At 38.4% G+C, this 26,790-nt stretch overlaps 1 protein-coding gene across 1 annotated transcript in view; it reads right to left on the bottom strand.

Moving 5' to 3' along the window:
• Nucleotides 1–11,718, bottom strand: part of LOC135298274 (ancylostoma secreted protein-like) — a 39,669-nt gene extending 27,951 nt beyond the window's left edge. Inside the window, exons 1-7 of the mRNA XM_064415880.1 lie at nucleotides 11,596–11,718; nucleotides 10,415–10,512; nucleotides 7,067–7,170; nucleotides 3,721–3,782; nucleotides 2,274–2,393; nucleotides 1,720–1,807; nucleotides 445–590 (exon numbers count right to left, since the gene is read on the bottom strand). Of these exons, the coding sequence (XP_064271950.1) occupies nucleotides 445–590; nucleotides 1,720–1,807; nucleotides 2,274–2,393; nucleotides 3,721–3,782; nucleotides 7,067–7,170; nucleotides 10,415–10,461 (567 nt within the window). The 5' untranslated portion in view covers nucleotides 10,462–10,512; nucleotides 11,596–11,718. The remainder of the gene's footprint in view (nucleotides 1–444; nucleotides 591–1,719; nucleotides 1,808–2,273; nucleotides 2,394–3,720; nucleotides 3,783–7,066; nucleotides 7,171–10,414; nucleotides 10,513–11,595) is intronic.
• Nucleotides 11,719–26,790: the final 15,072 nt, after the last annotated feature.

Genomic DNA, 26,790 nt, shown 5'->3' with positions numbered 1-26,790 from the left:
ATCCTGTGTTTTATGCAGGTACTGGAGAAGTTTAGGATAAGCCATTTTCCAGCTCCTCTGAGTCAAAAGAACTCTGTTGACTGCAACAAACCTATTTATATTTCCTTGCTGACACCTTAATAACCCTGTTATTCCAGCATCTAGGCAATTCTCAGGTGCTAAACATATAAGTTGTTGCTTCCTGAAGTCTTGAAATACCAGTATTTTTACTCTTTACTCCTGCATACACTTAGACCATTATTTTCATTTTAATTTTGTGACTTTACCTATTATTTTCTTTCTAATTCTGTTCCTTTGAAAGTTTTCATCTTGTTTTGTCAGAATAACTCTCATGTCTCCATTGTATTTGATTCCTTTAAAGATGAGAGGGTAAAACTTGCTTAGCTAACATTTATTTGTTCAGCCCGAAATATATATATATATTTTTTTTTTTAATGCATCTACCTGAGTGTAGTGGCCAAACATAGCACCTTTTGGTTTTGCCCCAGTTCCATATTCAAAATTTTTCTCCTCATTGTACCAGGCCTGAAGAACATCTGACCATGAGAACAGGGCAGAGGACATGAAGAGATTTTCACCACATAGTACATCTGAAAAGAGAATGGTGCTGAGAAATGCATAGATAATATACACATGAGAAAAAAAAAAAAAAAACAAAACCAAAAACCCAACAAAAACCAACAAAACAAACAAGCAAAAGGCAGGATGATTCCCATAGAAATTCTCATTCTAAATGGGGCAGCAGGATGTTGGGGTTTTTTTCCAGTTGAGTGACATGACCCTTGGTAAAGACTAAGGTGTCACTTGGCCAGTTTGCAGCATGGCCTGTTTGGCTGGTGGTTGGTTGTTGCAGACATTCTGCATGACTGCAGGAACACCTGCACAGGTGCATTACAGATTCATGGCTGTAATTTTGCTATTTGGAAGTTGCCAACACAATCATTACCCAGGTCACAGCCCAGTAATCTTGGGAATATCCCAATAACCCAAATTTTGCTCCTGGCACACAAGAAAATGCCTATACTGCTCTTATCTACTGCTTTTATTCAGGTCTAACCCCACTGCATTGGTCCTCAAATGGGATTCACCCTGGCAAAAAACAGAGGATTTGGATTTTAGGAAAATATATTGACAAGACTGTCCACATCTTAGATATGGTGTGGGTAGAAGTCATCAACAACACACTGGAATGTTAACATGGTACAGCTCTAAATTCAATATCCAGTGACTGACTGAAGTGTTAATCTGAACCTCAAAGACAGTTTTAGGTTGCAATTTGCCCGGGGATTTAAAAATTCTAAGTCTGGTCTGAGAAACTATGCTTAGCACCAGCAGCTAGTTTTACACCTTTGCCTTTTGCCCCTTTCTTCCCAGACATTTCAAACCAGCACATGTTAGTTGGTTTCTGCACTTAGCTGGCGCTAGATCTCTAGATTTGCTTTTTTTTCTGATGGATATTTTAGGAGAATATTCTTTATCAGTATGATTTAATTTTTTCATCTGCTGTAGAAATGGGATATACCTATGTAAAACTGGGATGGGAATGGGAACTTTTCTCACTCGCTGGTAGATTTCTACCTAGAAATTTCCCTTTGTTACACAAAAAACCAGTCAATATGGAATTAAAATTTCATCTCATTTTCCCCCAACAAGCAAAACCCCAAAGTGGCCACATCAATAATGTGTGATATTGTTCAGTTCCACTCACGCTGTACCTACTAGTTCTCCTCAGATTAGGAGGACTGTGCCTTAAAGTACATTGATTGGCCCAATTTTGGGCATTCTCTGCAGCTGCAGGACACCATTCCTTAAGAAAAGAAGAAAATGTCTGTCACATACTCGTGAATAACCCCTCACAAAGGAGCAGCATACAAAAATTACATTTAAATAAGAAAAATGTCAAACGCAAAACTCTTTTCATCCCATTTTTTGAGGGGAGAGGGAGGTAGGAGCAAAGTTACTGTGCACCAAGGGAAGAAAAGCCTGATGAAGAATGCATCAGAAAGAAATTAATTATGCTATGGATATTTCTTCTCCTTTTAATTTTACTTCACAAGAAACATTACTGTTGATACACCACCAAATTTTCAATTTTTTTTCCCCTTCCACCTGCCCAGCCTTATATTTCTCTTGGTGTTGGCTGTGCTCAATCCTTAGGAAAGGTCTGAAGAAGGAATTTGTGGCTAAGTAAAATAATGTGACCCTGCATACAGTCCTGTATCTCTCACAGAGTCCACCACTCATTAAAAATAGATTTACAGCACACAACTTACCATCTTCATCATGTTGCTGGCAGTTGGTTTTACTCCTCTCCTGAGGGCATTATGTCTGTCAACAATCAACTTTTGCTGCTCTGCTCTGCTGCTTGACAGAGCACTGAGAGCTGCAGATTCCTAAAATGAAAAAAAAAATGAAAAGAAGAAGAAAAAAAAAAAGCTGTATTTCTGTTTGATTTGAATGTTATTAAATCCTGCATCCTGTGTAGGAAATATTAAAATAGCAAAATTTTATTATCAACCAAGGAGATAATCTCAGTGAGGGAGGAAGGACTTTGGTCCTCTTTGTCTCCTAAGTGTGTCCAGGGATGCTGCCATGTGGAGCAACATTTCACTGGTTCCACAGTGTAGAGCTCAGCAGTAATAACCCAGATTCCTGGATTGTATCTCCCAATCCTCTGTGGAGGACTGAGATATCCTGGAATGCCTCTGTGCCTGTAGACTCGTACATTTAGGCAACAGAACCAGAGTTATTTGCCAATATTACAATTTCCTAATGAGGTTTTGTGGAAAGAGGATCTAAAAATCATCAGAATGTATGAATTGTGTTTATGATGTGTTTCTCTTCTGTCTAGTTTTAAACTTTCCTATCAATGTTTTTCTATTGAAGAAATCTGTTGTTTAATCTCAGGCCTCTTGTAGTACTTCATCTGGACATCCCACTGAACAGAAAATATTTATACCTTTCCTGCCATAGATTTTCTTCCAATTCTGTCACAACTGATAAAATTTCTCATGCTTTTCACATGTTCTCTCATTAAAAAATAGCCATGTGAGGAACTCAGCCTCCTCTTTACATCCATTCCCAACTAGTCTAGACTGCAGCATTGAGAGGAGAAATTGAAGAATTAGGGGGAAATGCAGTCAAGCCATAGGTCACATGATGCAGAAGTAGCAAACTACAGATTTCAGCCTAAATTTGGGTTGGGAGGAACCACTCTGTGTGTGAATTCAGGGTGTTAATTTAGCTGTTTGAGGGAAATCAGGGATATGGGCTGAGTGGATGGGACTGTGAGGAAAGAGAGAGGCAATAGGACCGGAGATTAAGAAAGGAAGTGAGGTAAGTAAATTATATGTAAACCTATGTGGAATTAATGGGAAAAGTGCTAAATCTTTAGGAGGTCCAGATTATTGCATTTGTGTATGGAAACTTCTGGAAAATACAGTTATCTCTGACCCAACTTACAAGTAATGCTGAATCTTTAGATGTTTTTTTGTGCAAATGTGGAACCAGACAACTGCTTTGAAATGAAGCAGACTTCAAGGATAAACACTTTCCAGATCCTATATCTATTACTTCAAGAATAAATGCATTCCAGATCCTAAATATCTCATCAGACTCTTTCTGCATATGTTTGGTGTGCATGGGAAAAGCCATATTCAGTTGGTATACAAGTGCCTCAGGGCCCACCCAAATTTTACAAACAAGAGATAGGTATTTTACCTGTCCAGTGGATGGAGGCAGCACAGCTGTGAGACACAGGAACACCACTGGCAGAATCATCTCTGAAAAGGTGAGAATGAGGAATTAATTTTCTTTTTACAGAGCTTTCATTTCTCTGAATACAAAATACATCTTTCTCCTGTGCGTTTGCTGGCATTTTTTCAACTCCCTTCCTTCCTTCCTTCCTTCCTTCCTTCCTTCCTTCCTTCCTTCCTTCCTTCCTTCCTTCCTTCCTTCCTTCCTTCCTTCCTTCCTTCCTTCCTTCCTTCCTTCCTTCCTTCCTTCCTTCCTTCCTTCCTTCCTTCCTTCCTTCCTTCCTTCCTTCCTTCCTTCCTTCCTTCCTTCCTTCCTTCCTTCCTTCCTTCCTTCCTTCCTTCCTTCCTTCCTTCCTTCCTTCCTTCCTTCCTTCCTTCCTTCCTTCCTTCCTTCCTTCCTTCCTTCCTTCCTTCCTTCCTTCCTTCCTTCCTTCCTTCCTTCCTTCCTTCCTTCCTTCCTTCCTTCCTTCCTTCCTTCCTTCCTTCCTTCCTTCCTTCCTTCCTTCCTTCCTATTCATTTTTAGAACTAAAATAATAAAATTAATTCTCTGTCTTCATTTTAATTTCCAAATTTCTATGAATCAGCTGCTTTTTAATCTTATACTTCCTGCTGTAGCCCTGATGGAATATCTCCACAGCTATTCACAGGTATTTTTGCTGCCCTTCCAGCAGGAAGCCTATTGCTCATTTTCAAACTGCAGAATGGGATGGGATGCTGCTCTTAGCCTGTTCCTGTGTCTAAGTGAATCTGGAAACTCCCCTGCTCCCCTTTGCCTGCTCTGACTGGAGTGCTTTGGTTGAAAGGGGAATTAGACACTGAGTCCATCTAATCTCTACAGTTGGGTGTGGGAGTCAAAATCCAAAACCTGCTCAAAGCTTGGTGACCAGCACTATGAAATCTTGCACGTGAGCTGGGGCAGAACTGGGAAAGACATGTTTCAGAAATATTTTTTTTTTCAATTTGTTTTAAGACAAGTCTTGATTATATTTCAAGTAATAAGAAATGCCAACAGAAATTAGAGCCCTCTCTAACATTGTGATTCTTGGTATTTCCTATGCAGGGTCAGGAGTAGGACTTTGATGATCCTTGTGGGTCCCATCCAACTCAGGTTATCCTACAAATATCTGATTCTAATTGAAGAAGCATCCACCAGACCCTGAACTTGCCTGGGAGGCTCAAATACCACTCCAGTGACCAAGGAGGTCACTACAAAGTTCAGGTATCTGCATTCAGTCACACGAGTTACATTTAGCTTGTTTCTGCTCACCTACCTCTGGCAGGCAAGCAGGTGACTGCAGTGGAATTTACTTGTTCTGGCAATTTTCCCAGCCTCCCACTCCGAGGGAGTTTATGGGCATGTTACCACAGAGGTACATTATTAGCTTACCTTGTTTGGTTTTGAGAGGTTGCTGATTTTAGTTTTAAATTATTCTTGGGGAGAGGCCAGTTGGGTTTGCTGCTCCTTTCATATTCAGCAAAGCCCTTTGCCTCGAGGCAACCAGTTTATATAAAACACAGGGTGCTCTGGAGAACACTGGTACTTGTGGAGAACAAGTGGTTAAGAAAAACTATTCTTTTCCAGGTGTTACAGGAAGGCCCCAGTTCTTCACCAGCCTCTCACCTTGCTCTGGGGGTGACCCACAGGGCCCAGCCTTAGGCAGGGATGCTGCTCCAGCTCTGCTAAACAACAAAGCCCATGGACTGTGACTATGGGCAGCTGGAGCTCGGAGGCCAAAAAACTGGAAAGACTGGTCACATCTGTCCAATTAAACTCTCACAGCCTTCAAAACAGGGTGGCTTATTCCAAGCTCTTGTATTTGAGGGAAGATCTAGTTGATCCAGGGGAAAACATATGGATAATTAACAGAATAAGTCATTGATATCCTGTTCTTAGTATTGCTTTATGTCCCTTACTTTAAATTTAAACATCACCTCTGTCTCTTTGAAGTGCTTTAGAATCACAGAATGTTTTTCTTATTAACTTCTCTAACTCGTGTTTCTCAGAGCTGCTACAAAACTTTGCCCTTTGTCTGACTTAGGTGTTTAGCAACAAAAGGTTATACTCCCAATATCATAGAAAATATGCTTTTCACTTATTTACCAACTAGAAACTAAATAGAATTTGGGCTATTTTTAGCTGTACTCAAGTTACAAGCAAAAATATGTCTTTTGAGTGCAAAATATGATGAGATCCAAGTATAAAGCAGCCCTTTTTGTGCATAAAGCATATATTAAAGGAAAAAAACTCTTCACTGAAATGATGAAGCTTTCTAGTTTGCAAACCAAGCTGGAGAAGCTGACTTAGAGACATGGGCAAAGTATTCATTCACGGTAATATTTTCTATGAATTAACTTATAATTAAATATAATTGGTAATTTAATACATGATACAAGTTTCAAAATGCCATTGGAATGATTTTTAAGACCCAGTGGGTTTCCCACTCCAAGATATTAACATACTTTTGGCAATCCCACTGATTTCAACCAAATGCTTACAGTTTATGAGATGTAAATTTAATTGCTCTGCATTAATTTCTAGGCACCGGTCCTAAAATCAGTCTCTCTCCCCCTCCCTGCTCCCCCTCAATCAAACATAAATCAGGACATGTGCCAAGTCTTACTGACTTTCCTGCAAATCCATCTGTATACCGGGATCTGCCACTGAAAGATGGTGCTTTAGCATCCCTAGTTTGTATGAGTTTGGCAAACTCATAAGAATATGTTTTTCCCATCTCTCCTTCTAAAATAAAAAATAAAAAAGGTGTATCCTGAATTATTAATTTAATTGGATAACCATTACAAAAAAAAAATCCTAATTATTTTTTATTATCCTTGAAAAAGACCTGAAATAGAATAAAGTTTCTGTCATTGCACTTGTACAGGATTACTGCACAAAGGTTACTTAGCAGCCACTTTGCAGAAGAGGAGTCAATTAAGCAAGGTGGTAATTTTCCCACTCTGAAAATAGGTGGTGAGAGAAACATGAACCAATAGAACTTACTAAGCTGAATGTATTCAATGTGTTTGACTGTCTCTCTGTCCCTTTCTCTATGTACAAATAATTTACTAAGATGCTGCTTTCTTGACACAGGTGGATTTTCTGGTATTTTTGATTGTTCATCTATTTTCTCTACCTTTTTGTTTTAGCTTGTGTTACACTATTCCCTATTTAATCCTTATTTTTCACTGAATAAAATCCTCTTCTGTGACTGTCCTAAATTTTTCAAGAAGTCTTCTGATGATAGGTCGTATTTAAATGCATGAAAAAAAATCACAATAATTTAAGCCAATGAATAAAGGTGAATCCTACCTTTTGTGTCCACCAAGATCAGAAGTTTCTTCTGTCCTTCATCAGGTAGTTGTGGAATTGGCTGGAATTCTTTACTGGAGGATGATTTATAGCTCTCCTGTTTCCTGATAGGACAGGTGATTCAACGTCACAGGTATTACAAAATTCACTTAGTGACCAGATAGAACAGCATATTTTTCAAGCTTAAATTCATCCACAAAAGAGGTTGTTTGCTTGTCTTCCATTTTAATTTCCTCTTACTTCTTGTACTGGAATAGATGGAATACTCCGAAATGATTTTTGGATGTATTACATCTTAAACTTGAAATTTGCAGTCAGTGGGGAGGCCAGGTACAACACTCTCTGCTAATGATTGACACATCCAGTTGTAGTAACATTTGATCTTTATCTCCAGCAGTGCAAGTAAACTCAACTAGCTACTGAGTTGTTTATTATTATTATTATTATTATTATTATTATTATTATTATTATTATTATTATTTAACATTGCCTCCAGACTGACATTGCTGTTACCAAGATGGAATCTTGCCCATTGATTTTTCCATGGGAGTTTAAAAATCCTTGGGCCAAGATCCTGTTCATGCTGTGGCTTCTTTGTATTGGTCCTATAGTGTAAAAGCCAAAAATGAAGACAATTCTGTAATGTATATTTTTAATCAGTATTGGATAAAGATTGCAAGATTACCATGTGCACTAACATTAAAACACGTATTTGTTCTTGCATTTCTGGGTACATGGGGTGAGATGGAATGGATGGGAGCACTGCCAGATCAGAAGGGCTTTTGTGTGTGCACTGACTGCTTCTGTCCATGTTCAGTCTCCAGTAAGTGCTGACCAGAGCAGCTGTCATTGTCTGCTTTTATATCAAATGTTGCTGTTTTTCTGTTTAAATTCAGATCTCCCCTCCTCCTGGTTACTCAGCTCCTTCCTGAGAGCTCATGTTGTGCCTTCAGAACAGGCCCTTGCTTTTCCACACCTGGGAAAGCAGCACCTTGGCTCTGCCAGATGAAATGACTGTGGGGTGGTTGATGGTTTGTAATTATGTAGAGAGAAACACACTGTCAGCAAGTTTGGGGCTGACACCAAACTGCAGGGAGCAGTCCACATGCTGGATAAAAAGGCTATCATTCAGATGAATCTCAGAAAGCTGGAGCTCTGATTTCACAGAAAATATCTGACAGCAAACAATTGAGAGACACCAATTGTCAAGGGAACAGCTCTACAAAAATACATTATGGGTTGGACTTGATCATAGAGTGGTTTGGGTTGGAAGAGACCTTAGAGATCATTTACTTCCAAGCCTCCCACCATGGGCAGGGATGATCTGAGAGGTCTTTCATAACGTAAATGGTTCTATGAGGAGTTGCACAAGAGTCATCACGAACAATGAACTGCACTGGATTGACCACTGCATGGTGCATGAACTGAAAATAGTGATTAAGCCCAATTTTGAGCAATTCTGAAATGGTGTTGGGACTGCTGTGCCCAGTTTTAGAGTCCCCAGTACAAGAAAGGCTTTAGCAGAGTAATCCCAGCAAAGGAAAGGGATAAGGTAGAGATTGATTCTTTTACAACACAGACTTGAGGTTGAACATGGTTTTGGGCCAGATGAGCTTCAGAGATCCTGTGCAACTAAAACTGTTCTAAGGTTGTGTGATTTTTATGTTGCTTACACTGGAGAGGAACAAAGTGAGACTTGTCTTCTTTTATTTGTTGACAGATACAACAGTTCAACACATTACAGTGGGAACCTCTAATTGCTGTATGAGAAAACAAGCATTATTAGCATAATCATTATAACCATTACTAATGAAAAGCTCTACGCATGAGATCAGTGAGCAATGGATTATAAGGTAAAGAATATATCCTGTTATGTTTGTCAGTCATCTCTCTGCCTGACATACACTGAGACCCTGTGAATCAGCTCCCCACTCAAGTGTAAGAGCTGCCTATAAACCCGAGAAAACGATTCAGAACAACAACCTATCCCCAACAACATTTCTGTGAATATTCTGTCATGACACCTCATAAGTTGTTCCCATAGTTTATTTTCATAGAATCACAGAACATCTCAGGTTGGAAGGGACCTCTAAAGATCATTCCACCAGCTTGTTGAGGTTCCTATGAAGAGCAGCTCAACCACCTGCTATAGGAGCCCCTCCTTTCAGGTTTGCATCACCTGCAAATTGGCTGATTATTAAACCTCTCTTCTCCAGCAAATCCCATTAAGTCTCAGCCATTTATAGTGACTCTTTATGCCTGGCATTGCTAATAAGAATACAATTCCTTGTCTTTAAATTTTCATGCCAGCTCCATCTCATTAATCATAAGCTACTGTTTCCATTTTTCAGACATGTAGAGCCCCTCTTTGTCTCCTGGCATTCATCTTTCACCATTTTGACCATGACTCCTTCAACACCTCATGATGCATTTAACTGTTAATCTTCAACATCTTTAGTTTTTGTATGGCAAAGTGATCAATAAACACTTGCAGTTTCTTCTGTATTTTCTTTGTTTTGATGCCTACAAAATATTTCAATGCAGTAAACTAGATCTAGTCTGTGGGTATTGTCTTATATACAGATCAAACTATTTTTTTCAAATTTTCACCATTTACTATTCTTATTTATTTGTACCCCTCTTTTATTTTGTACCCAGCCATCCAATATGTAGGAGAAAAAGCATCTGCTCCTTCTTATTTCTACAGCATCTTCTAGAGTTCCCAGAGCAGGTTCCCAGAGTCTATCACAGCAAGAAGAAAAAGCACTAATAAACTATATTAAGAATTTAGATTCCTCTATCTTTAGCTTTCCAAATGATACATATCTAACACAATATTGGTGTGCAGATTCTCTCAATATCTAGTAGACAGAAAAACTTTTCTTTTTTTCCTGTCTTAGACTCCCATCTTAGTAAATTAACTTCTCAAAATATTGTTCTGTCTTGTTGGCCACACAGGGACCCTGACTTAGAATAAATGTCACAAAAGCCTCTGAAACTCCACTCTGCTGAGTTATTTTTGTATGTGGGAGGCACTTTCCAGATATCTAGATGCTCCTGGTATTTTCTGCTTCATGTTTGAAGGGAGAGATCGGCTTTGGTGGAAGAAATTAGCTTTTTTCCAGTGGAGCAAAAAATAATTGTTATCATAGGTTAGGATTAAGCTAAACTAAATTTATCAATCTAAAAATTATTTTTAAGTCTTTGAAGTGCTGGGTAACCTCCAGGTTCATCTTAGAGACTAACCTTGGGTGACATCCCTGTTCACTGAATAAAGGAGAGGCCTGAATTAAAGATGTCAAAACATCTGAGATATTTTACCTTCACGAAACATTTGAGATATTTTACCTGTGTCCTTTCTGTTCCTCAGTCCTAAATAGGTGGAGTTTTCTCATTTTCTGTCCACCACAAACTGAAAACCCAGATGCTCAGCCAGAGTTCCATTCCTGTTACACAAATGGAATGGTCAATACATTTATTGCTCTTAAAGACTTTCTTGGCAGTTTTCCCACTGGAATTTGAGATGTAATCAACCACATTCTTTTCTCATATTCCATATGATAAGAATTTTCTCAATTATTAGAGCATATCATTTTTTTATTAGCTTGAACAAAAGTGTGTTTTTTTCCTATGTATCATCTGCATTTATCTCAGGGAAGTAATTCAGTGCAGCCTCAGATTACATGGCTTGATAAATATTTTAAGTCCATTACATAAATTCCAAACTATATTAATAATCCTTAAAGAAACTTAATGCCTTGGCTTTTATTTCTACCTCAGTTTTGTGTTTCCCATGGCTTCAAGAAAACTGATGGACTCACTGTGACATAAGCACAACCTTTGTAAAACAGCAGCCAGGAGGCTCCACTCTCTATCTAGTGTATCTAGTGTATCTCTAGGAATAGACAGATTGCAAAGTCAATCACTGAGCTTTGGTACTTCCATCCTAAAAATTACACTGGTTCTTTCAAGAGTCAATGGCTCTTTCATCCCTGACTTCCACTGAGGGCACAGACCCCAGGTTCTTCTGTTGCTCTTCCCAGAGCCAGTAACTCTAAGCCAGCAGGACTCTGAAGAAGATTAATTTTTTAATATTTTCAGATTTCTGCCATAGCAAATGCATTTAGCAACAGTGCATTTATTTAGAACGATCCTGTTTCAAAGATTGACTTGACCAGGCAATCACAAGAGAAATGCAGATAAAACTGTAATTAAATTTGCATAATTTATCTGAAAGAAGCGTCTCTGTGTTTAGGGTGAGATGTTGTTTGCCACTATCTTAGCAGTATAGCAAGGCTGTGTAACATACTTATACCATACCACACTTTTCTATAATGTCTCCTTTAGATCTTTGGTACAGTTAATTCCCAGCATGCCTGCTGTTACCAATTCTAGTTTTAAAATGTCAAGAAGAAAATGTTAGATGTCATGGAAGGCAAGGTTTATGATAAGCATTTTGTGCCTGGAAAAAAAAAATAGAATGGAAGCATTCTGTGGATTTTTATAAATGTCTGATATACATTTCATACCCTTTTTTGAGCATGGATCATTGAAGTGCATCCATGGAAAAGTTCCAAAATTCAGTTTCATCATTGATTGCTGCACTGGACTAGTGGAGTCCTTGTTTCTCTTCCTTCCAGTGTGATTTTTTAGGTCTTTAGCCTGATCAAATCCTGGGGTAGTCTAAAACAAGAGTCCTTACAGGAGCAGCAGTGTCTTGTGTTTAAGAGTAGTGATGTACCTTATAAAGAAAATAGGATTAGATTTTTAAAATTTACTCTGTTAATATATCTAAGTGGCAGAAAATTTTGTTGCCAAGCTGTATTTCTGTTTTTCTTTATCCCTGTGTGTGTTTATTTAACTCTCCTTGACTTGGAGAAGAAAATGCACTGAACAGGGGGAATTTTGTTCGTAGTGAAAATCCGTTTTCCCCAGTACTTGTAGTTCTCCAGGCTACTCAAGTCCTCTTCTTTAGGTCCTCCTTAATGGCAGTGCAGAATTACACGTTGTAGCCTGTCACAGGAAGGGAAACCCATAAAATCTTTTTGATCTGCCTCCCACAAAAAGGCCTTGTCTTAACACCATGCACAGGAAATGTTCAAGAACAAGTTTGCAACTGTTGGGGAGCTTACCGATGATTTCTATGAATAATGCACTTCCAGTTTTATTGAGAAACCCCAAAGTATTTGGGACTAATTCATTTTTCTTCTAAGTTTGAAATCATATCCTGCTATCAAGTACCTGGACATAATCCCAAATGGCTTTGAACTAATATTGTCACACTGAATCCTATGCATATAAAGATAATAAAAGATAAACCTTCTTGGTCAGGTGTTCTATGTTAATAGACACACAAAGTGCAATAAACATTATCAACCTACGGATCTAAAGAACTTCTGTGTCAAAATTAAGTTGTGATTACAGTGTAAGGAAGAAGTAGAGATAATTCTACCAAATTGTGCATTTTGATTTTTTTAAGAAGAATTTGCAATCTATACTTTATATCTGCGGCCATATTAGGATATGGCCACAGATATAAAGTATAGCTTTATATCTGTGGTATTTGATAGCTTATATAGTTGTTGAATCCACCTAAAATCAAATTTTACCAGGAAAGATGACAAGACATTCTGAAGAAAAGAATATTGCAAAGACCATCAAGACCACTTTGTAAAGGTCATTTATGCACCTGAAATGGATTTAATTTAAATAACCATAGGCATCTACACTTGAGGAAGACTCTTTTCACAGACTTTGAAAATTAACAGGCATTTTTGGGACATGTTTCTTTTGATCCCAAAGTTAGTGTCTAAACAAAATCTTATGTTGTCCTAGACACACCTGCAATGATAATATTATGATTATTGAATGGTTGTATTAAAGCCTCATATATTTTTCATTCTTTATATTTTAATTATTTGCATTTAACCTACTAATGAAAAGAATACAAAAAGTTCACCTTCTTGGATTAAACATGTAGCAGAAGCTGAGGAAATTTTGGTGAAGGAAGGGAATAGCTTATGAACATCCCTGGAGAATTCGTCTTTTCTGTTCTTCTCTTCACAGAGAAATTCTGCAGCTCCTCTCTGGTTTGTGTGTTTTCTCATGCTGGGGAAAGACAACACACTTTTTAAGACAGACTGAGAAAAGGTAGAATTCAGTCAGCTTCAGAGCAAGGGGAAGAGAATACTAAACGTTAAATTGTGGAAGAAAAAACAAACTCTATAATTACATGAAGGTTGAATATGTGGAGGTGAACTGGGCCTTCTTGGAGCTCATCACAAACAAAAATAAGAAGGAACAGAGATGTAGCAAAGTGAGAAAGTTCAGCACTGTCAGGAGGAAAGTGATTATGATCTCTCTGTCAAGAACCTCCAAGTAAAAATTTCAGTGATAAAGATATTTCTGGACGTCTTTGATAAGAATCAATGGATGTGCCCACTCAAGTAATCTCAGAAAAGAGGAAGTAATGTCGATTACAGGATGAGAGGAAGGAAATAAGAGGAAAAGAGTTGGTTGTCACATGCAAGAAGGTTGTGGCTCATTCACAGATGGAACTCAACTTGTGCACACAAACCCAGGATTTCCTTTCACCTTTTCTTGAAAAAAATGTCATTATGGGGAACTGCATGATGTAGATCTGTATGCTGAACATGCATCAGAAGGGTCTGATCCTCTCTGGATAGGTCCTCAGCATTAAGTGTAGAGAGCTCTGAATAAGCTTGGATTATTTGCAAGAATCATAGAATCACAGAATTGATGTGATGTAAGTTGGAAAAGACTTCTCAAATCAACAACTAGCACTGCCAAGGCTACCACAGAACCACATCTGCCACATCTGCGCATCTGTTAAACTCCTCTGGACCTGGTGACCCCACAGATTCTCTAGACAGCCTGTGCCAATGCTTGACCACCCTTCCTATGAAGAAGTTTTTCTAATATCCAGTCCTAACCTCTCCTGGCACAATTTGAAGCCATGTGCTGTTGTCCTGTTGCTGGTTACTTGGGAGAAGAAACCGACCCCCTCATGGCTGGAAAAGAAGGAACAAATGTCTCCATTCATGGAGCCATGTGCTCCCAGTGCCTGGGAATGAGGGTATCTTGGATTGCACACCAGACTGCACTGCTCTGTGCCATCACTGGCTGACACTCCTCTGTGCTATTTGGGTGACAACTTGCAAGGTGGGGGTCTCCAAATGCTCAGGGAAGTTGGAAGTGCAGGCGCAAGAGAGGATTTTGTTGCTGAAACATGGACGTCTGTTGCCAATTTTGCTGTAGCATATTTGAGACATATGCACGGTACTAACAGGTATTACACAGCACTTATGGGAGACTCCCCTTCTGGAGTGTCAGATGGAGGCAAGGTAGGACATTCTGCAGTACTTAAAATAACCCTAAATGTCTACATGGAGGTAAATGAATCACATTCCCATTATTTCGTGTGTGGTAAGTCAAATTGCCTGGCCTCAGCTATGCTTCCAGCTCTGGGGATTTACCAGGCATTGTCTGCCAATTGCTTCCTTTTTCTGTTTGAGTATATTCAGGAGCTAGTTGTTCTGGTATTTTTGTCTGCCTTCCTCTTTTTTTGGGGTACATGATACTAAACAAGAAAGTTTGGGCAGCTGAGTTTAGCCCACTGTCTGATTCAGTCACTTTCCTTCAAACTTGATTTCATTTGTCTCCACTTCAGTGCCTGGCACTGTCTTGAGATGCTGTAAAATACTCTGCCTCAACATTAGCTGCTGGTACAGAAAGTTTGAGCTTCCCATTGATGTTTTGCAATATCTGACAGCCCTGGGTGGCTGTCTCAGACTTGACAGGGCATCTCAGAGAGCCAAGAATAACCCTCAGGGAGAGGAATGGACACTCAGCTGTCTAAATGGTAGCCATTTAGTTCACTTTAGGGCTCAGTGAAGATGAAATTCAGAACACTTCTATCAAATTTATATTTGACATGTTTTTTTTCTCAATCTTAAAAAAGGATGAGCCACCCACTGCTGGTGCCTATATCTCTGCAGTGGCAGGGAGTGAGCCGATGTCAGGATTCAAATTCACACACCTAATTGTAAATGTCTACACTTGAGCAGCATGTCCTGACTCCTGTAATCTCTGGAAGCAACATTCAGTTTTCTACAGGCATCCAGAGACATTAGGAATACCTTTGAATATTAGACATACTCATGTGGGCCATGGTTTTTGTTTAGATTTACAAATTACACTGAAAGAGTCCTGCAGGGTCCCAGGGGACCAAAAATATCACTCTCAGAGTCAAAAAGAAATCAAGAAGTTTGTGTCATCTGTGTAGTCCAGACCAGATGCTTTATTTGGTGAGATTTTTAACAAAGAAAGCTTTTCAGGATCTGATCTCAGACTAGATCCACGTGGTATGTTTCCTTTGGTTTCCCTGAGTATTGCATTGTGTTTACAGGGTGCTGTAGAAGACAACATTCTTTTGTTATTGTATAGGGCCCAGAGAGGATATTTCACTTGGAGCACAAACTAAAAAGTGATCTTGAATGACCTTGCTTGATTGGGGAAGTTGGAGCAGGTGACCCATTGTGCCCCTTTCCAACCTGACCCATTGTGTCTGTGATTCTGTGTAAACCATAAAATATGCCTTCTTTGTTTGCAAGATCTCAGACTTATATAGAAGCACTCTCTCCCTTGGGTTTTTTTGGGGGGGTTTGGTGTGTTCTGTTGTTTTTTCCATGCTTGGACATGAGCAGTAGCCAGTGATGGCTGTTTCTCTCTCTATGTGTGTGCGTGTGTGTTTGTGAGCCCAATGCCATATTTGAAGTCTTTCACCTCATGCTTGTCTGACAGCTGACCAAGTACTGAAAGTGTCTGTCACAGACAGATTTTCAGTGCAGTTCACAGCTCACATAACAGAGGGAGAGGGGAGGGGAAAGACAGTTCACAAAATGTATGAGGAAACGTGTCAGGAAGATGCAGGATCTCTGTGCAGACAGAGTGTCTTTTGTCTCTCGGGCAGAATGACTCCCTGGCTCAAAGCCCACCGTGAAGGAAATAACAGAGCACATTCACTGTGCCCTAATGTTGCTACATAACTGTGTATTTGGGACTTAAATTATAGACAAAGGTGAGCTCTTTCACTATTAATTTTTTTTGTAGTCTTGCTTGCTGTTGTCTCACCATTCAATAGGTTCTTTGTATTCACCAGACCTGCACATGCAGCCCAAAATTTCCTTACTCAAAATAAGTTACAGTTGCACTGAAAAATGTTTCTTCATATTAATTTTCACTCCATTTAGAAAAGAACAAGGGTTTATTACTGATCAGAGTTATGCAAAACAGATGGTATTTTTCTTTTTTGTATCAAAGGATAGCATAACCATATTTAGGTATGAATGGTGAGATAATTTTTCAACAGAGTTTTCTTATTTTAAAGCCTGGCGTCTGGTCTAAGATAATCATATAGATGTCCTGTAGTGATTAGACTGAAAAAGACACCATTAGAGCAGGATTTAACCCACTTGGACAACTAAAGACCAGACCTACTGCTTTTGGAAATGCTTGCATTGCTACATTGATGGCAGAGCTCTTGGACACAAATGTCTGTCTTAAAAATCACTGAAGTAAAAGACCATAATTTCTTCTGAACTCTCAAAATTTTGACTTTTGAATGAAATTTTTTCCTTCTACTTAGGTTTGGAGAGGTTTTGTTTGTTTGTTTGTTTGTTTGTACTTTTGTTTGTTTTTGTTAAACTCAGATGAAAGTCCTTTTTATAAATTTTTTTCCTGAGTAATTTATTAAAACTTTGAACAAGGTTATGAAAGACTCTGTAAACAGAGAAACAAGGAAAAATCACATTCATATTAAATAGTCAACAATTTTTACAGTTATTTACAGGTAGAACGAACCACTTTTACCATTTTTCTAATCACTTTTTGTACCATTTCCATGCCAGTCATGCCAGCACTGATAAATGCCCTATTTTCTTCTGAGGTTCTTGACACTTTCTGCACTTAATTAGTTGCACAACCTTGTGTCATTCAGCTGCAATGTAACAGTGAATTATTTTAGGAATCAGTGGGTATGCTCAGAAATAGTTCATAGTTTCAGTGAGATAAATCTCCATGAGATTTGATATGTCAAGGGGAGCTCACTTGGTGTTACAATTTTTCCAGATGACTGATTTCTTAAATACCCAGCAAAAGCTCAGGAATTGCCATTGATTCTGCATTGATTACCTCAATACCTTTGACTCTTGCAGGTACACAGGAAAAAATACACAAGGGAAAGGTGTTGTAAATCGAGGTGGGACAAAGAGATGTGGAGGAAAAAAAGTCCCATCTCATGGTTTATATATCATGTGAAGCTTATGAGGAAGGAAAATGAGATCTTCATCAGCATTAATATTGTGGAAGAGAGTAATTCCATGCACTGATAAGGGAAAGCTTCAGTAGCAACAGAAGCACATGGGTCATATATTGGTCATATATTGGTCATATATTGGTTTTCCTAAGGAAACTAGAGCACCATGACAATCACAGAGATCACATTGGCTGATATGAAGGATTTGGGCTATTCTGCCTTTTTTTCCACCCCTCTCTTTCCTTCAGATATCTTGAGGAGAGATTGATTCACTTGATTCTTTTGCAGTCTAGAGATGTTCACAGAGGATGAGATCTTCTGCTTTTGTTTGTTGTTTTATTTTGTTTTAAACTTTATCTGCTTGAATAATTCCTGCATTTCTTCTCAACACTTTCTACTTTTCATTTTTCTGACTTTGTTACTGCCAGTCTGAAACAGCTTTAGTTACCCAGGATAACCTATTTGGCAGTGCCTGTTGGGGGCACACATATGGTCCATGATGGAAACCTCAAGTTTACATTCTTGAAAATTTCCATACTCTGTTAACTTTTCAAGCTGTCCCCACCTCTGTTCTATGTAAATGCATGTCCTAAATCTTGTCATTTCCAGATCAATGGAGCAACTGTCTTAGTGAAAATCCTCTTCTGCCAGTTGTTAAAGCGTGCAGCTCACTTAAAGCAGAGAAGCTGATTTTCTGGGAACTGCTCAAATCATAATGTTAAATATTCCTTGCTGAGTGGGTTCACATTGACTATGACTGTAGGCAATTAATATGAGTTTCCCAAATGACAGCCGTTTTCTCTTGGTAGTTTTATTTTTACTTTTGTTGTTGTTGTTTGTTTTTGTCCCAGAAACAATTTAACTTGGGCAGACGAAGACAGGTTGCTATTGTGAATCTGCTGCAATGCTTCCAGGTATTCATAACATTGCTTACATTGCTAAGTGCTGTGAGGGGAAAGTATCAAAGGTAAGGGATTATGCTCTGCTGAAGCTGATTAAACAGTTCCTCCAGTTTGAAGAATTGTGACAAATGAAAACCTCTTATACACAAACCCGAGTTATCCAGGTTGTCTGTTAATGAAACAGATGTCAGTTTGCTTAAATTCCAGGCTTCCTTTTTTTCCCTGCTCTTCAAGTCTTTGAATTTGTGCCTGAGCAAAAGTTAGGAGAGAGCTCTTGTGCAACATTTGTCTATATGGTACAAAAATTCCTTAATTTGACTCCACCAGAATTAAAAATAGGATATTTTATATATATTTAAAGACATTTTTGCAGAAATTGGATCACATTTCTTTGTTCTGGTTTTCATCTGATTCATAATTACTTCACTGAAATGCAAATATACAGTAGTTCAGCAGAGGGTAGAATTGATCAGACCCAAATTAATCTTCTCACATTACATGACCAATTTAACAGGTTCTGTAGGCTCCCCATGTAGTAGATGAAGAGAGATGGACAACTGCAAGAAGGCTCCACATCACTTCTCTGCAGATGTCTGAAAAGTAGGATAAAATATTCTCTGCAATAGATTCTTTTTATCCAGGGAAAATGAAAAGGCTACACTAGATCATCTCCAGAAGTCTGCAGTTAGGCAATATACCTTGAATTTTCTTTAGGTGTTCAGAAACCTGAGAAACAAGACATTGCAGATTCTCTGAAAATTCAATGGTGATTAAAAGCTGGAAGCAGCTTTGTAATAGGAGCATCTTTCTTCAGTTCTCTCAAGTGGTGTCAAGGCAAATAACATTGAGGAAAAAAAAAGATTATGAGGGTCTAGCCATTTCAGTAAGGAATTAGATTGGCAAGGAGTTTTGAAAGGGATATATTTGTAGTTAATAGGCAGAAAAACTTAATAGCAAAGAAAGGCCAACTGGAAGATTATAATATAGCCATAGTGTAACTATAGAGGAAAGCAGACATAGTTTTTATAGATTTTTAATACAGATAATTTGCATTGTACCACAGGAACTAAGCCCCTGTATGCCAATTGCATAGCATTCTTAAAACAAGTGGTTTTCTATCAGTGATGCCCTTACAGGAACCAGTACAGGGTTTTCAGACACACATGAGATTTTACTTCACAAAGTTCTGTTCTGACAAGATAGCTTGTCAGAACAAAATATCTGCACCTGCTCCACTGAAATTGGCTCATTTGACACTGCTTTTGTAGCAGTTTGACCCTACTTTTGTACCAGTGCTGTAAGCCTACAGGAGCCATCACATTTGGGCAGTGGGAAGTTATTGCACTTCCAGACATATAATTTACCACTTAACAGTTTTATTCCTTAAAGAGATATAAACTCACATATCTTCTGCATTTGAAAGGCCATAACAGTACACCCCATCTCTGTTGATATATCAGGTAGTTCTTTATGCACTGAATATGAGGATATTTGGTAATACAAACACTTGTTTTTAAAGCAAACAGGAAGACAAATCCCCTTTCCTGGACCTGTAATGGATTCATCAGCTCAACACTGCTAAAGCCACATCAAACATCCACAAAAATTCCTATCAACTCCTCACTTATTGCTTAGTCCATTGTTGCAAACGTGAGGACAGTTTCTGCTGGTGGTTCTTCTGGGACAAGGTGTGTAAACATAGTTCATTAGTTACCCTTTCAAATTTTGAAGTGACGTAAAATGGAACAATATCTTTTCTTCATATCTGTTCCAAAGAAGACAAGGAATCTTCTTCTCTCGTACTGCAGCTGTGACCCAAAGAGAGAAACTAATATCTAGTACTTATCTAATTTTCAGACAGTTGAATTCTAACTTCCATAAAGTGTTAGGGCTGGAAGAGAAATGCTGGTCTCACTCATTTCCATGCCTTATCTGCTGTAGGGAGAGCTTAACTATAACATAATTCACCAAGTTCTGAAACCAAGTTTAGGTATTAATAGTACATAGTAGCATACAGCTGTTGCAAAGTCAAAAAGGTTTGGTACAGCAAAAAGTTTTTTCTCCCAATGCAGAATATTTTTTGTAATTCAAACAGTACCTCGGATTGATTTCTCACTACTGTCCTGGATGTTGCTGGTCCATTAAACATGAAGATTTGAGTTTCACCAAACCAGTCCAGAATTGAAGAAGATCATGAAGTGTGCCCACTTGCAATTAAGGATTTTTAGCCACATGAAAAATACAAATGATACATATTATGAGAGTTTTCTCACTTTTGTCAGGGAAAATTTTTGAAACAATTGAGACCTTATTGAGAATTAAAGAGCATAGGGTACAAATGAGACAGAGCAAGTGCTTCAAAGTACCAATTTGGACACATCTCAATAATTCTTATCAGCATTAGGCTGATTGGTTTTGCATGCTTTATACACTTTGACTCTGCACCAGCACAGCAAGTAATCCAGAATTCTTGTATTTTTGGAAATAATGTCGTTATACTTCTGCTCTTCTTTTTCCCTACATGCAAAAGAAGGTCAAGAATCTGAGTCAAGTTAGGGAGTACTTAAGGAAGACTAGCAAACAAACGTATTTGTACTGTAAATAATGCATATTTAAAACTACAAAACAAAGTGCACTTCTCTGCTTAAGGTTGAACATTGTTTGCAGCAGCATCATTTGATACATCAAGAAAATAAAGGGTAACAAATACTATTAATTCAAACAATAAAAGAAGCCACTGAAGGGATTTTGTCTTATTTAGTGGCTTTACCTAAAGTTGATATAAAAGCTGTTATTTTTGATATCTGCTGAGAACTGAGTCTAAATCCCTGGAACCTGTTGCATTTCTTTGCCCAGATATGTGGACAGACAGTTCTTGTCTGAAGAAAAAGTGCTTACAGTTTCTATATGCCTCATGGAAACTACATTTCTCTGAATCTATAAAACTGGCCATGTAATCAAGTTTCTCACTAAGGAATTAGATCCCCAAATGTAGATATATCTAATCTTTGAAAAGAAACATGTTCTCAGTCACTTAGTGTACCAAATGTCTCAGGAGATATAATGATAAGCTTTTACCTTTAGCTAGCTGATTTAATTTTTAGTTAATATGTACTGACCTAAAGCCACATTCCTCGGTTCCTTGTCAAACTGGTTGTTGTTTTCAATTCAGTACTATTTGGGGAACTGCTTATTGAATAAAGAAAACTTCCACAGAAGCACAAATTTCCAGCATTATTGGCTAATTAAGGCTTTGTCTACGCTGGCAGCTGGGGACTTTAGGCAATCTCATGCCCATATGCACTAACCATTTTACATTGTAAATCTCTTGGCTGGGTCTTAAGTGACAGTCTTGCCTGATGCTGCAAAAAATGTTGGCATGAGGCTGATCTGACCCCTTCATACCATGTGCTTTGAAATTATCTGGGCACACAATCTGTAAGCACTATAAATCGATCTGCTGCAGTCCCACAAGTCCTTGTTTCTGACTTCTTGCAGTTCCCACATATCCTTTATTTTCCTTTTGTCACCCATACGCACAGACAATCTCAGAAAAAAAACCAGAAAATTCACAATCGGCTGCTAAAAAAGCACATTTTCACATTCTATAAAGGAAACTGATTCACCTAAACATTCAGTCAAGCAATATGAAGCAGCAGATCCATAGTTTATAATCCTTGGGAATGTGGGGGAAGCAGTCAGGTTCACTGTGGATAATGCAAAATTTGCTATAAATATCAGGTAAGGATTTCCCTTGTGCATCATGAGGACAGTGCTTCAAGGCACCTCATGGCAGAGGCAAAACATTTAACAGGATAAAATAAAATTTACCTTAGAAACTTGTTTTATGCACGGATTTTTCCAAGGCTTTTTGCAAGGATCTTGCTTTTGTTATACAAGCACCTAAGAGCAAATTGAGCCTTGTGTGCATGTGCAATACATATTGAAGAAAAATATTTTCAGGTTAATAGTCTTCAAAACTCAAGGAATGCTGGAATTCTTCAGACCATTCAGAAAGCAGATTGGTTTTATTGAGTCCAAAGAAAGGCTTTTTCTTTCTTCCTTTCTTTCTTTCTTTCTTTCTTTCTTTCTTTCTTTCTTTCTTTCTTTCTTTCTTTCTTTCTTTCTTTCTTTCTTTCTTTCTTTCTTTCTTTCTTTCTTTCTTTCTTTCTTTCTTTCTTTCTTTCTTTCTTTCTTTCTTTCTTTCTTTCTTTCTTTCTTTCTTTCTTTCTTTCTTTCTTTCTTTCTTTCTTTCTTTCTTTCTTTCTTTCTTTCTTTCTTTCTTTCTTTCTTTCTTTCTTTCTTTCTTTCTTTCTTTCTTTCTTTCTTTCTTTCTTTCTTTCTTTCTTTCTTTCTTTCTTTCTTTCCTTCTTTCCTTCTTTCCTTCTTTCCTTCTTTCTTTCCTTCTTTCCTTCTTTCCTTCTTTCCTTCTTTCTTTCTTTCTTATTATTTTTAAAAATTATTTTTTGGTGCTACTCTTGACATTTTGTTCAGTGGCTAACAGTAGTTTCAGACCTTGTTTTCTGCAGTTCCTCTCCTTTTTTTTTTTCCTCCAGATTTTCTGCATTTCTCATCATCATCATCACTACTTTTATTCTTCTTATGAAAAGGACCAATGATGACTTATAACCTCTGCCTTCTTGACCTCTTTCAGCTCCACAACATCATGCATGCATATGTAGTATAGCCAGCCTAAATCCTGCTTAAATTTGTGTAATAGCTTAGATTTTTTTGAGGTAGATATTGCACTAAGGCAACTCCATCCTTTCAGGAGGGACTGAATTTCCAACTGGCAAAGGAAAGCAGGTGGGATAATGAAAATGGATCTACGCTGAAGAGGCTTCAGTGTGAGTAGCCTTAAAGGTGGCCTGGTTAGAGAGGGAAAATTACGGAGCAGAAGAAAATGTCTGCTGGAAAATACTGGCAGAGATATTCCCAGCCAACCTGGCAGCTGTGAGCCTGGGAACTTTCATACTACAAACATCCCTGACAACTGCATCTGGCCTCCTTAAGTACAGCTGGGGTTCCCAGAAGCCAGAGATATCCTGAGAAGCACAAGTTACAAGAAATTGTAACAGCCGTATATCAGCTGAAAAACTGGAAACAGTTTGGGGACATGATCATGGTCTGAAAGAACCAAAATTATCATCATCTATTTGCTGGTTCAGGTGAAAAATTTAAATTAAAAACATTCATTGGCTCCTTGTAGTGGTGATGTCCTGTGCTTTCTTATGTCTCTATGTTATAAAAAGGATTTAATTTTTATCTAAATTGGAGCCTCTGTTTCTGAGAACTTTTTGTTCTCCTTCCCTTCCCTTCCCTTCCCTTCCCTTCCCTTCCCTTCCCTTCCCTTCCCTTCCCTTCCCTTCCCTTCCCTTCCCTTCCCTTCCCTTCCCTTCCCTTCCCTTCCCTTCCCTTCCCTTCCCTTCCCTTCCCTTCCCTTCCCTTCCCTTCCCTTCCCTTCCCTTCCCTTCCCTTCCCTTCCCTTCCCTTCCCTTCCCTTCCCTTCCCTTCCCTTCCCTTCCCTTCCCCTTCCCCTTCCCCTTCCCCTACCCCTTTCCCTTTTTTTTCCCATGGATTCTCAACAGGGATATCTCATGAATTCCAGACTCCATGAGACAGTCCATTGTCATATTGATCCCTCTTTGGTTCTCCTTTTGAGATCAATTTTAGGAATTGTTTTATAATTCAACAGGCGTTATAATATTATAAATACTATATTATTATACAAGAGTACAAGGAAAATGAGCAGCCATGTAGTTCGGGGGTCTGGAAGATGCAGAGTCTTAGAACAGTTGGGGTTGGAAAGGACTTCTGGAGGTCCCTTTGTCCACCCTCCCTGCTCAAGCAGAGCTATCCAAAGCCAGTTTCCCAGGTGGACAGATGGATTCTGAATATCAGCAGGTCATGGTTCCTGGTGCCAGCCTGGGAGAGATGTTTGCCAGCAATACTTGAAATTTTCCGTGTCTGGTAAAAGTGTTTCTTGTAGCCACATGTAGGGCCTCCTCAAAAATCTTCTAAGGAAGTCTTAGCTGTCTGAGGGGTACCTCAAATTTAAATTTTATACATGTGTGAGGTAGAAGAGATCCAGGACCTTGCTAGATGAACAGAGGTGGTAGACTCATCTCTGAAAAGAAAAAAAAAATGTAATTCCATGAAGTGTTGCAAGTTGCATCACCTGGACAGCTTCCATAAGACCCTCTGACAAAGTAATATGATTAATGCATCAAAGAGTGTGATCTTATTGAGTGACTAATAAAACATATACAAATGCAGGAAGGGATTACCTAAATCTTGGCAATAATTTTTGACTGTGGATGTTCATTCTGAAATGCTCCAGTCAAATGTTACATTTGGCTTTTTGGGCAGCCAGCAGAGTGGTGGAAATCTGTTCTTCCTTCAGGATGAACAGGGATGTGAAGAGAAGATGACAATGTTTGGACCTCAACCATATCAAATAAATCATCTGATATTTCATATTTTCTTATATTTTTATATAGTCTTGTCTTTGATGTAAATTAATATCAAATTCTACTCCTAATTTGATAGGTGTGGCTTTTTTAACACAGTGTATGATAACATATAGTTTAGTCCATAACCAGTGCAAATGTGTCCTATTGCTTAATGCTCCATTCTTAGAGATGATACTAGACATGGGTATTTATAAGCCATAAAATCTCTGACAATATTCCAGAAAACTACTGACTACTTACAGTATTACTCCAGTGATATTGGCTACTGAAACCATTAATTTCTTTTAGTTGGCACTGAATGCACCAAATGATGATAATACAATATGTGACCTCTCCAATGCTTATAAATATTATAGATGCTTTTGCAGAAGTTTCAACACTGTGTCAAAATATTTACTTACTTATTGTGGAATTGGGCTTATAATGAGCTAAAGAATCCTGCCTCATTCATGCAAAATAATTGAAGAGATAATTGAGTGAAAGCAATTTCTCCCAGCCACCTGCATGAGGAGCATTTGTTGAAATTGCCTTTTCTCTGTAACCAATTATCATGTTGGTTACTGACAGTATCACATTGAACTTCATTAACCAACAGCTCCTGGATCCTGCAAAACTGAATGTGCTTAATTATAATCTCAGTCTACTATGCTGATTATTGCAAACGCATCCTAAATAGAAAAATTAGATTTATCAATTGCAGCTTTAATGCTGAATGAAGCAATAGCACAACTACATTTTTGTAGCTCCTGTTTGGCATGGAGCTTGTGTGGTTGGGCAGGAAAACACTGTACTGACAACTGAAGGGTGTTTTTGTCACCTTTGTAATATCTCTCATAACTGAGAGTGATATTTCTAGCTGACAACTTTGTCTTGCAGCACTTTCACTCCTAAACAACAATTTTGGGAGCAGTGGAGCTGAAGCAGCGGGTGGGATTTAGCTGGCACATAAAGACACCTATATGTCATTTTAGAATAGAATAATAGAATAGTTTGTGTTGGAAGAAACCTTTAAAGGTCACCTAGACCACCACTTGTGCCATGGACAGGGACACCTTCCACTGTCCCAGGCTGCTCCAAGCCCCATCCAACCTGGCCTTGAACCCTTCCAGGGAAGAGGCAGCCCCAGCTTCTCTGGGCACCCTGTGCCAACCCTACTCATTCTGCACTTCTGTGATTTATCTGTGTAAATATTGCAGACTTCATCAAAAACATTGACGTCATCACAAATAAAAGGAGTGGGATAAAATCACTTGAATTGGAGCAGAACACAGCAACAGAGCTCACAACTGAAGTTTTGTTATGACATTCCTGTTAATACAAATCCCTGCATCAGTTGCTTGATTTCTCTTAGAAGTGAATGGGGAAAAGGTGTCATGGCCTAATTCTTACTGGACATGTGTTTCCTGAAGGATGAGATGAACTAAAATCTAGAAATACCAATTTCTTCTTTTGACCACAACAGGAAGATTAGGAGGCTTCCAAAGGGATTTTCACTTTGCTTTTTTCCAGAACTGCAGGAGCTGCACCTTCAGAGTTGACTTCAATGGGCTACTGTGCAAGCAAATTACTTGAAGAGTAGCATCTAAGTACAGAGCAATTATTCTCTTCTGCTTCCCTCTGAATCACGTAGCAAAAAGACAGAAATTTAAAGAACTAGCTGTTCTTTTTTTTTCTGTAAGAGAAATTCTTTTCTGTAAGAGAAATATCAGCCTGCTAATTATAAATTAAATATAGTCACCAGTATGTCTATGTGTGTTCATATACATACACTCAAGTATATACACATGCATGGAGTTTACAGTTTCCTCTTTACTGACATTTTAAAGGGGAGTTTTTATCCTTTTAATTTCAAATCTTTTAGCTCAAACATTACTTTGTTTATAAAATGTAACCACAAAAGTTTACAACCCTCCATCCCCACTAAAAAAACAAAAACAAAAACAAGAACCAAAAACAAACCATAACCTCCTCAAACCACATTTTCAAGATCATTTTTGGTAGGGACTTTCTTTC

Source organism: Passer domesticus, chromosome 3 (assembly GCF_036417665.1).
Source record: "Passer domesticus isolate bPasDom1 chromosome 3, bPasDom1.hap1, whole genome shotgun sequence".
NCBI lineage: Eukaryota > Metazoa > Chordata > Aves > Passeriformes > Passeridae > Passer > Passer domesticus.
The sequence above is the reverse complement of the archived record's forward strand: the minus strand, read 5'-3'. Positions and strand labels throughout refer to the sequence as shown.